Below are 12,422 nucleotides of genomic sequence, written 5' to 3' on the forward strand. Positions count from 1 at the left end.
ATTATTCTGTTCACTTGTAAAACAAAATTAACAAAACCTGTAGCCTCTTTAACCTTCTGTAGAAAAGATTGGATAAACAAGCTAGAAAAAATCATATCAAAGGCCTCTCCCTGCTCTGAAATATTAATTAAACATATATTATTATTATTTCAGGGATAAAAAGCCCCATTGCTGTGTAGCTACAGCTGATTAGGAGAGGCTCGCCCGGGATTATTTTACCAATGCTTTCCCCTGCCTGTATTCATTTTATAAGTAGATTTATTTTTGATTTAAGCTGCAAATATGCTGGCTTTTGAAGTAGAAATCTCCAAAGTAAAGTCAGGAGGGATGAGGATATTGTATTTATGTTAACAATTTTGAATTGCATGTACTCCTGACCTTTTCTCCTCATCTTTCAGTCCTGATCCAGAACACAAGGAGAAGTTCCACTAAATGAAGAACGTGATAACAAACAGCCACATTTGTAGCAGAGGTTTGTGCTGATTACGGAGGGAATAAAGAAATACTTTGGCTCAAAGAAGTGAACAAAGTAAAAACTATTTCTTTCACTTCTTTGAGGATGTTTAGATGAATAGAGTTCAATAATGAATGTAATAATCTAAAAGCAGCTGGACAAATACAGGATAAGAAGATGACATGCATTACAGATTGTCTGCGCTCTGAGTAATTCCAGTGAGTACCTGTGCATTTTTTTAAACTGTCACATAAGCAGATCAGACGGACTGAGTGTGTTTGCATAAACTGCACACAATATGACCAGAGACTTGGTAATTTGATGTCGTAAAATAATGTGATCACAATCTTTTTCTAAACCTAATCAAATAGTTTTGGTGCCGAAGCTTAACAAAGTAGCTCTGTAGCATAAAAGAGTCACTGAAACTGAACAAAGAACAAAACAACAGTCCCACCGAGGACATAGATTCCAGTCTTCTTGATGATATTCCAGTGGTGTATTCCTTTCCTCTACCACTCCAGCCTCATTATGCAGACTTTGTTGCTCCTTTTACATACAAAGTGAAAGAAGCTTTCCCGTGACATCGTGAAACAAGAAAACTCCTCGTCCTTGATAGTGTCTGACTTCTCAGTAAACCTTGACACATACACAAGCCTGTCTCCTAGAAATTACATTCATGTATTACTAATGAGTTGTCTAAAGTACATTGTGGTAGTAAATGTAATCACTGGCTGGATTATGTTCATGGGAAAGGACTGTTCTTGTGGGAATGAAGCACTACAGTCATGAGCTGTTCCTAGGTTGCTAATTGGAGGTTTGGGGTGGATGGTGGGCGCACATGACTGTCAAGGTTCACGTCCATCCGAATTCATCAAAAGCACTTTGATTCAGCAAATTCCCGACTCCCCATCATCCTATTTATTGCATATTAAAACAGAAGTTGTGAAAATTGTCAGGCTTGTTTTTTTTGTGGAGACATCGAGAGACATCCAACATGCAGTTAACGTCCACTATGATAATACAACACTGGATAAAGCCATCAGCTGTAGTTACATGGTCCATGTTTGTTGGACCGGTACATTTCTGTTCTGAATCTGACAGTGGAGCAAAAATCTTTGCTGTACTGGGTTCAAAACAGTCTTGGTTCAGAACTTTAACTTGACTGCTCCTTCTGAAGAAGTTAACATACGACCTCATACAAAACAAGTCAAAGAAGTCCATCTTAAAGCAGCACATCCTGGAGACAAAATGGACACATGAGTGAGGGCTGCTTTAATTACTTTACCTTGCCTTTAGTTGCATGAGAGTCATTAAACTCATCTTGGCTAATTACAACTGTTAGGGGACAAACCAGCAGCCCACATATATCTTCTCACTTGAAATAACGAAACGTTTCCGACACCTTTGACGTTCCTAAACAGACCCAGCAGAACAGTCACCAAAGTGAAGAAACATCAATAAGTTGAACGAGCGAGAGAGAAAGAAATCAACAAACAAACTTCCCTGGAGGCCAAACCAGTCAGCATTCTGCTTCAGGATCAACATCTTTTTGCGGAGAGAAAATCAATCCCAAAGAAGTCATTCACAGCAAGTCGATTATCACCAGAGGGAGCGGTGACGAGAGTAGTCGATAACGGGTGAATTGGGATTCCATTACTGTACATTGATTTCACCTGACAAGGAAGAATGGAGCTGATTCTCACAGTGTCTGTTAAGAGTCTGCAAAAATAAAATAAACGACAGCTACGGGGGAGAAAATAAAAGGCCAGAGCCGAGAAGCATCGTACAACATTTCCATCCAACAATGTGAGATGTTCTAACAGACTGAGCCATCAAAGGCCGCCATGTTCAGTTCCATCCAGTTGTCGCTCGTTTCCTGAAGACATCTGTGCCTGATGGTTCTTGATGCACTGACACCACCTTCAGTCCTTGTGAAACTCTTCAAAATTCTTGTATCACCTTTTCTTAACAAGTCTCTCACGGCTGCGATCGTTCCTGTTGCTTGTGCACCTTTTCCTACGACGCTTTTCCCTTCCAGTCAACTTTCCATTAATACGCTACAAAAAACACTCAATGGCCAGCCTTTTCAGCAATGACCTTCTGTGGAGGGAATCAGTGACTGTCTTCTGGACAACGTTCAAGTTTGTTCCCATAATTGTGGTTGCATCTACTGAACTAGACCAAAGGATGCATAGTGTTTCAATTGTTTGAGATGCACTACTAATTGTTCAGACTTATAAATGGACGACAATACCCACTTTATCAAGCCTATTTCAGAAATCTCACACTGAAACTGATACGAGCTGCTTTGATGTTCTAACTCCAGCTTCTTGGTACCAGTGGGAGAGAGTGAGACAATATCAAACACATGGATGTCAAGTGTGGATTGCAAGGTTGAAATCTACCATTGTGAAAGAAAGGAAAGGAAAAAAAACTCTTCCTGGAGCCAACTGTGCAGCCAATCTAAGCAGGCTTGGTCTTTGTGGCGGAGGTGGTCAAGAACCCAATGCCTTGCTTGAAGCAACTCCTCAGGAAAGAATCTGAATGAATAAGTACCACCAACTGTCAGCTTCCATCAGTCACACAAGCTTTATTTATATATGGGAAGTGATGCACCCCACAAGTGCAGCAAATGTTCTCCTTTGCCAACAATGACTTCATAATTTGTTCGAACACACCAACAAATGTAAGGATCCACTACTACTATACTATCGGCTATTCGTCCAAGTTAAAAAAAAAAGTTTAGCCGAATTGTAAGCATGCTTGACCAACCAATATGTAACACCAAAATCAGGAACTGCTGATTTAGCTGATGAAGCAACAGGATATTTCTGGCAGCATAGAGAGTCATCAGGACCGTGAGGATGACATCCCTCACAACAAATAGGAATCTAAAGCACACACCATTAAACATAACAACCCAAAGCATGCAGACAAGACGCTTTAGCCTCTGACTGTCTTCCAGCGACCCGAGCCAAAGCCCAGAATTGGACCCCAGAGAGAATCTGGCAAACCTAAGGACAGTTCACCAATTATCCTAATGATGTCTGGCAGATGATCAGAGGATCAGAACTGTGTGTTTGCAGGTGTGCACAGCTGGTAGAGACAAACCAAAGAGAAACATTCATAATTCATTCTTTAAATACAATCATATTTTCTCTTTGCCATTATAGGTTAATGTGTTTACTCTTTCCCACAGTGGATTCTGGTCATTCACACATTTCTGCAGCTCTGGTATAAGCTTTCAAAAATGACCTCGTATTGACTACAGTATAGACTTCCTTTAGTTTGGACTTTGCCACAGGTCCTGCTCCTTTGCCTTCAAACAGTTTTACTGAAGCTACTTTCTACTGAAGTGTTGGAACTATGGACTGTGTTCCTCAGGGTGTCTTATGTGCTGTTTCCTATGTTTCACAGAATTTCTTTCACACTCTGTTGAGAATTCACTTTAGGAGAAGGAAGTCCTGTTTGGGAATGTCTCATTGCCAGCATTGGAGACAGTCCCAGATGGCCCCTATAGCGTGTCCATAAGGCTTCATGTGAAATTCTTTTTTTCATCTGCCCATGTCCACAGACTCTTTGCAGACATCTGTGTGGAGCACAACTTGAGAGACCATGCAGAATCCACTGATTGGGCATGCACTGGAAACGTAAGCCAGACTCTTGATTCATGCACCATATGTATGTCACTATGTATGTATTCCACATCATTTAAACAAAGGAGCTCCTCTCCACCATTTTGAGCTTAACATGTTTTTTGTGCACATTTAGGACATGAGTCTGCACACGGCCCCTGACCTGTAGCATGTGTGGAACATGCAGTTTTACTGTCTGTCTTCAGATGATCTGGGCTTTAGCAGGTATCAGTTCATCAGAGGTAGGAAAGCTAAGCAGGCATTTGTTTGCCAAACTAGAGGTGCTGTGAGAACAGAATGAGTGAGATCCTGGGAATATTATCAGTAATACGCCACCTTTGGCTGGAACCCTGTGTTCCGTGATTACATGTATTCAGTGATGACCTTGAATTAACAGGACAGGAAAGATCACAACTCAACAGAGTGTCCCAGATAAAGAGATGAAAGATGCTAAGGCCAGGTGACTTAATGAGAGCATGTTGTTTTCCTCTGTCACAGCAGGACTAAAGTGATGCTTGTTGCCACCAGAGGACTGAATTCCACAGAACAGGAGTCGAGCAAACGACCTATCAAAGTGCATCCAGTCACACCTGCCACCACTGTCACTGCCTGTGGTCAAATTCACAATAAAAACCAAGTCAAGGGCATCAGCTCAAAAAAAAACAATGTGTGCTGTCTATGAAGTTTTACAGAAGGTTGACAATATTCAGAAGCCCTAAAGTCAGACGATTTAATCATCGGAAACTGCAGCATTTATGAGCAAAATTTTGTGACACCAACGACAATCTGCCGAGATGCAAAATCCTCACGATGTCAACTGTGGATTCTGTTGCCTTCCAAGCATTTCTGGGTTCTTTTTTTTTTTTCTTTTTTCGATAACATGTGATCCTGTTCTCACGCAAATGTTTAAGGAACTTCAGATGCTCAGATTCTTATCTATCACACAACAAGGAGTCGCCAAATGTCATTGTGCAGCCGGGCGTTGAGCACCCAGGCAAAGTCTTAAAGAACTGTCAGCTACAAGAAGCAATGGATGGTCCACGCTCCAGATATCTCCACGTCATGGAGTTGGTCTGGGACGACATGAAGAGACAGAAGAAAAAAATACAACCTGGTCATGGCATTAGTATTACTGAGAGCATTCTCACTTGGTGCCTTAAACTTTTGCACAGTGTTTCCATTAATAGCTTCAAGATGTATTGTGTGCTTAGTTTTTGGTTCCCTTTGAAAGTCGCAGCAGAAGTCGTATTGTTTACCTACAAGCTTTTAGCTTCTTACTGCACAGATTTAGCCGGTCCAACTGAGTTGCATAAGCTAATTATAGATACTGCGAAGAAAAACACAAAAACAACGTGCACGCCAAATGATGCGTAAAATGTTTTTCTTCACAGACCTTTAAAATAAGACTGACGACATTGTTCAGTTCAGTGCTATTCTGTTTTATTCATATGGCACCAAAAAAAAAACCCTAAAAAAGATTACAAACAGCATGGTTATATTATATTAAGTACCGGGACGTGTCAGTGTGCACGTGAGCAAAGCAATGGATCTTTTTCTTCTAAACGTGTGGAAGTGATTAGTGGCTGATGCCATAGTAACATAAACTACATATATGAGACTGTAAATCCAGCAGAATAATCACCATCAGCACGCTGCCTATGGCTTCAGGACAATAAACTGGTTTTGCTGTTGCCAAGATGCTCCAAAGGAATATATCCAATGGTTTCTTGTTTATCATTTGTTTGTGTTTTTCTTGTTGTTGTTTTGTTGGTCATAATCATTGTGCATGGATTCAGTGTGAGATCAGAGACTGTCAACGATCAGCCGGAGAACCTTCTGATATCAGCAGCTTCTCACTTTTCTCATGGTCCATGCAGGTACATTTCTCATTCATTAGAGAGCTTTTTCTTTTCTTCTAAGGTTCGGCATTAAAGGCACTGTTAACTAAATGTCTTCTCTCTCTCTCTAACCTGATCAAGGAATATGTTTTACTAACATGTTCCGTCCCTTCATCTACTGTCCAGTCAATCACCAATAAAGCTTAAAAAGTCAACCCTGCCTTTTCTGTATTTGGGTCTGTTCCAGAAAACCTTTTCAATCTGATGGGGGATTTCCCATTTGAGATACTGTGAGCTAAATTTCATTCGAGGTTTTATTGACTGCTGAATAATCATCACATGCATATTTATAGAACTACGTTACGTGAGTCACCTATAGGACAAGCAGAACACAAACACACGGTAGTCACATCATATCAGAGGCCAGCAACCCTGATAGCCTGGTATTTTAACTTGGACCAAGGCCAGTTTTAGCCTGATGTTCTGTCTGGCCTGACAATCAAGCGGCCAAAAGCGAAACTGTGAACTAGAAGTGAGATAGAAAAAGAAACAAGCCGTGTTCGTGCCCAGCAGCGCACCATATGTCTCGCTGTCTTAACAACATCTTGTTTAACATCTTGTGCTTCACGTATCTCTGTTAAGGAGGCAGAAGCTTACAAACAATAACAGAAGACAACTGGAATTAACAGAAATTATGTTATTTGCTGCATAATAGATACTTTAACCAGCAAGCACTGAGACTTCCATATCCAATGTCTTGCATGACTGGAGCAATAACCACAACTTGTAGCGTTATAGTTTTACTTATATCTAAGCTTCTCTAACTGTTCTGATACTTTGGGTGTTTCCACAACAAACCTATTCGCCACAGATCAAACATGGTGACCTCTGATCTGAGTTTTAACCAACGCAGACCAACCACAGGACATGAAATGGACACTAAACTATGAGGAAGTACTTATACGAATCAGTAATATATGTAATCATGGAGGATTAGTTGAACTGTGGTAAAACTATAATTGGAGGTTGCATAAGAGTTTGTGTATGTTTTTTTTTATAAATCAGAAAGCGAAAAGTAGTTTGGACGTAAGCATTTTGTGTTTGGAGCCCTATTCCATGAACTCACTTCTTAAGTGAAAACAAAGAACAGTAAAAAAAAAAAAAAAATCATATTATTTAGTGTGTGGGTAATAGTAAATCATACAAATCGGAATCAGCATATTTTTTGTACAATAGCTTTAGTATAATTAATGAAACCTTGGTTTTTTTTCTTTTTCTTTTCTTCTCTTTATACAATGAATGTTTTCAGATTTTCGAGTCCTTAACCTTTTCTCAGGCAAGGAACCATATATAATAACTCCCACAGGCTTTAAAAATGGCAGAGGCAGAATCACGTGACTTCATCCAGCCAATCAGCGAAGGTCAGGCTACAACACAACACCGTCACTGCGGCCTCTGACCAATCACAAGTGAGTCAGAGTGACATTTTGACACAAGTGTCATAAGTCTGACTGGTGATTTGGAAATAAATGTTCCTTCATCATTTTTGAGCCCTCATACCTTCATAAGTACAGGAGGTAGATACATAAAAAAACAAAAATTTGTGCTCTGTTAAAAAATGTAAAATTAATTTCACATCCACTCCAGGTGTCACCATCTGAAGACAAAATCTCATTTTTGTTCAGTTCAATTTCTCAGGACCTGTGCCTCCACCTCTGCTTCGCTGACAGGTCTCCACCTCCATTCCCCTCTCCCTCTGTGTGTGTGTGTGTGTGTGTGTGTGTGTGTGTGTCTGTGTGTGTGTCAGAGCGGTGTGCTAATCAGGAGGAGCGAGGACACCTGCACTGGGGGCTCACCTGCCTGTAAATCATCCATCTTGCTCCATAAATGCGTCTCAGACCATCACTTGATGTCAGATCATACAATCGACTACTGTGAGTTCTGCTCAGACCAGTTCTGGTTTTCTCTGTGTCTATTTCTGTACCTCTAGTAACGTCTCTCTGTTTTACAGCACTTCCTCAGCTGGATTCCCCCAGCCTCGTCCTCCACCTGGGAAAACGGATTGGATTCTGCCACATGTACATCTCCTGTTCCGTCAGGATTCCTGGACAAGAAACAAAGCCGTCTGATTCCCCTACCTGCTCCAACCCTCCAGGCCACCTTCGGACACTGTCACGCCACACGCCGCTTATCGTCAAACACACTCCAGCCTGTCCCTCCTGTGCCCGTTCTGCCACCTAAGTTTTCTTGGCCTATAGCCTTATGTTTTGTTTACCGCTGTTCCACCGGCCCCTGATCCTTATAGCTTTCCTGCCCTTGTAGTTCTCGGTTCAGGTTAGCATTGCAATATCTGTTAGCTCCATTGTTAGCACATGCTCCCAGCTTCCCTTGTAGGGTTTGTGTCTGTGGATAGTTTAGTTAGCCTATCTTCCAGCCTGTTTTTCTAACTTTCCTGTTATGAGAGTCTCCCAGTAGTTTTCTCGCTTGTGGTTTTGTTTCATGTGTTCTACGTTAGTCTTTGTCCATATTAGTTTGATAGCAAGTGTAGCAGCTGGTATTTTGCTCCTCCCACTGTTCCATCATTGCTTATTTGTTAGGCTTACTTAAGGGGGTAGCCAGGGACTGGGGTCCGTCAGTCTGTGAGAGGCAGTCGGAGACGTGCAATAGCTATGAGGCCTTCCCTGTAGAGAGACTGACCAGCGTCTCTACTGCCTTTGCTAAGAAACCTGCAGCGTGGTTGAACTGGCCATAGAGTTCCAACCCCTCGCCACGGAATGACTTTTTGGCTCTTCAAGGGTGTTCCTGAGAGCACGAAATGACCCATGAAGGATTAACTTGCCTCCTGAGATGTAACCTTCAGCTTGGATGACTTCATCTCCCTCACTACCAGGCTGGGTTAATGTTGAGTTAATGTTGCCGAGAAAAGAGCTCCACAGTTTCCCCAACAGTCCTTGTGGCCGTCTCCCCACATTCAACATCTCCTGCTGCCCAGACAACCCTGAAAACTGCTATTCCTCTAACACCTGCCTGTACTGTGGTCAACAAGGTTACTTTATCTCCACCTGTCCAGTACACCCAGCAAAAGGGGAGGCATGCCAATGACTAGGGGAATACTGGTAAGCCAAACCTCCATCCAGTCTCTACTCCGTCTACAGCTTCCTGCCTCCCTTTCCTGGCAAAACCTGACCCAAGAACTCACAGCCTTAGTGCACTCAGTAGCTGAAGAAAACTTCACCTCAACCTGGCTTTTCAACTCGAGATCCCTTTGAGTCTCTTCAGTCCATTCTGGAAGCTCGGACCCTCAACAGAAAGCATCTTGCCAAGGTGTGCCACTGAACTATCCCCATCATCCTCTATCTGTCTATCAGGAAAGCATCACCTTCCACCTCATGGACTCTCCCAATTCTCCCCTGGTGCTAGGATACTGGTGGCCAAAGAGACACAACCCTCACATAAACTGCTCCCAAGGCAAGGTCTTAATCTGGCATTCCCACTGAACCTTTTGACCTCTCTGGAGTTTTGGTGGCTCACCACAACCTAGCCCCTGTGTTCAGCAAGCACAACACCCTTTCCCTATCTCCTTATCAGCTCTATGACTGCTCCATCAACCTCCTGCCTGGGTCCCCCGTGCCTAGTAACCACCTCTATAACCTGTCCAAGCCTACACACTCAGCAAAGGAGAACTTTATCAGAGAGTCACTGGCAGCTGCAATCATTCATCCCTCTTTCTCTCTGGCAAAAAAAAAAAAAAAGTAGAATTAGACACTGTGAAATTTGGAGCCACCCCAAAGTTCTTCAAGGGACTCAGAACATGTTTATAGCACAAAAAGAACATTTTCAATGGCTTCATTGAAGATGCTAATGTTACTGTACAAAAAAAATATCAACTGATTCTGAAGGAGGTTTGGGGGAGACACTGACTGATTTTTCATGGAATGGGCCATATTCATGCCATATGAGGCCTAGTCATAGTTTAGACCACAGCAAGAATGCGTAGAACTCATTGTTTCTTCTTGAAAAGAGGATGATTCGGTGCAGCGCAGCATAATCTGGTGTCACTCAGAGGAATGTGGTGCATGCATGTTGTGCCGACGATGCTTGATGACATCAGCAAATTAGCAGCTCAGCACCGATTTGTAACGAGTCAGTGTGCACATTAATCTTTCTGTTTTTACAAGTGTGAAAAAGTCCTGCGATGTGTCCTGTCTTATTGCTCTTAATAACAAATGACAGATGACAACACAAGACCACAAACAGGAGACTGCAGATCCAGCAGAACTGTCACTGTTTATGGCTTCAGTACGATAAATTCGTTTTCATGTTGCCGGATAGCACAAGCCATACGAAGGAATCCCTCCAGTGATGGTAATTTAAAAAGCTCCAAATGAAGAGATAAAATGGTCTAATATTTATTATTTGTGTTGTTTTTTGATGTTGTTTAATTTGCTTTACGTTGAGCGATTATGATTCCGTACCGTCATTAACCACTATTACAGCCCGGCTTTCAATCCAAGTGACCGATAGGCACCTAAACGACAATCAATATGTCTTTTAAATGCAATACATCAGTAAACAATCAGATATAAACCAAGACAGCCAGGAACAATTTCCATCCCACCAAGTCACTTCATTACCCGCTGCTTTAATCAAGATCTCAATATGAAAAAAAAAATGATGCAGAGGTTATCATCTTTTTGATCAAAGGCACAAACTTAACAAATTTCACCCTGATTCTGATTCATTCGGAGGTGTACAACCTCCACAGTTTAAATTTCTTAACTCCCAATCATCCATATGCACTTAAAACATGACTATTTTCCCCCTGCACCTTACTGGAGAGCTAAACATTCTCATTGTACAAATCATCCCTAAGTCAGGTTTCACATTATTTTGACCCTACAAACAAATGTCAGCTATCCCAGACAAACCGAAGTCACTCCTGGAAGCCACTAAAAGATGCAGTTTCTCTACAGATTATAGAACATCTGTGGAAACTCCTCCAGTGTCACACCTACCTGGTCTTAATGGTGGGGTTCATCCTGAGAGGAAACAGGCCCAGGTCTATGTCTTTGCAGTCAGGATTAAACTCTAGGGCTCCTGAGACGTAAATCAGAAAGTAGTCCCAGAGCTCGGGTAACTTCTGGGAGGAGAGAATCATGAGGGAAACTTTAGGGGTGGTTCTGCTTGTAGGAGAGGAGACGGCTGGCAAAAGATGGGTGTCATGAAGCGAGAGGGGCACCCAGCAGTGTTGTATCAACTCCCTTCAGCCTGCCTTTAAGCGATCCTGGCTGACCCAGCCTCAACAGTCCACTCAGCAACTACATTTAGCTGACAGACTCCTCCTCTCAGGACACAAGAACAAAACAAACTGGCCCTCTCCATATTGCCCTACTTGTCCATTAATCACATTCTATCTTATTTATCTGTCTTGATTTTTGATAACTCTCATATCGTCTCCCTCCAGGAGAAATAATCAGCTGTTTCCACACATGGAGATGTCAATGTGTGCATGATTAAAATAATAACAATAAATCAGCCATTACCTAATTTTATGAACATGATTTAAAATGCCAATTAATATAACCATTAGTGTTCCTCCTGTTTTAAAAATATTGACCTGACTGCACATATGATGTACTAGATCGTTAGTGTTAATTAAGCTTATTACTTATCATTTAACTGCTTTTCTCCTTTATTTTAGAAAATTTATGGCTGTTTAACTTGTCTTTATTGGTGGTGAAGTCTAAAGCAGAAAAAAAGAGATAACAGCTCTTTCAGTATATTTCTGTAAATCTCCGTCAGCTGTACCTGCAGCACATCAAGACAAAACCTCACAGGAATAAAATATTTCAAGTTAAAAAACAAGTTTGGCACGTTATAAAGAGAAGAAGTCTGGCAGATGCTCTGCGTAAAGACGCGATCATCGTATTAATTATGCTTTTACGCATTTGGTTGTGACAGGATCGTTAGAATAAAGCTTCTCACTGACGGTATGTGCCGAATCTAACAGGGGAAAACTACTGATCAGGCTGCACTTTAGTCATGTTTAATGAAACGTACAATTTGCCTGATTTGTTCTGGACTTCTGCGTCGCTTTCTCTAACCCGGAGCCCTGCGCCAGGGAGCTGAACCCAAACTTGTTTCACTTTTCCCACATACCAGTAAATGAGCGACAGTCCGTCGAATCGCTCGAGTTCTCTCCCCCGCTGTTTCAGCAGAGACATTATCCGAGTGAGGTCCGAGGTGTGGAGCCGCTCCCGCTGCTGCTGCTCAGGCTTCGGAGCGGAGGCAGAGCGCCTGGTCCCGGAGACGCATCACTCCGCTGCTCACCGGCGCTGCGCTGACTGCGTGGATGTGTCAGCACTCATCCCCTTCAAATCAATGACACGGACACCGCTGCGTGAAACGGGGCGCTCTGTCGGCCCGATTCTAATCTGACCGAGGTCTTTTTTTTTTTTTTTTTTTTGTTCCTGCTGACTGACAGCAACCTATCTG

At 42.2% G+C, this 12,422-nt stretch overlaps 1 protein-coding gene across 1 annotated transcript in view; it reads right to left on the reverse strand.

Annotated features, from left to right (window-relative positions):
* The window catches only part of LOC103365753 (syntaxin-binding protein 4), a 75,385-nt gene extending 63,234 nt beyond the window's left edge, over window positions 1-12,151 (reverse strand). The window contains exon 1 of the mRNA XM_008293284.1: window positions 12,087-12,151. Coding sequence (XP_008291506.1) covers window positions 12,087-12,151 — 65 coding nt within the window. The remainder of the gene's footprint in view (window positions 1-12,086) is intronic.
* Window positions 12,152-12,422: the final 271 nt, after the last annotated feature.

Source organism: Stegastes partitus, unplaced genomic scaffold (genome assembly GCF_000690725.1).
Source record: "Stegastes partitus isolate 25-593 unplaced genomic scaffold, Stegastes_partitus-1.0.2 Scaffold869, whole genome shotgun sequence".
Classification (NCBI taxonomy): domain Eukaryota; kingdom Metazoa; phylum Chordata; class Actinopteri; family Pomacentridae; genus Stegastes; species Stegastes partitus.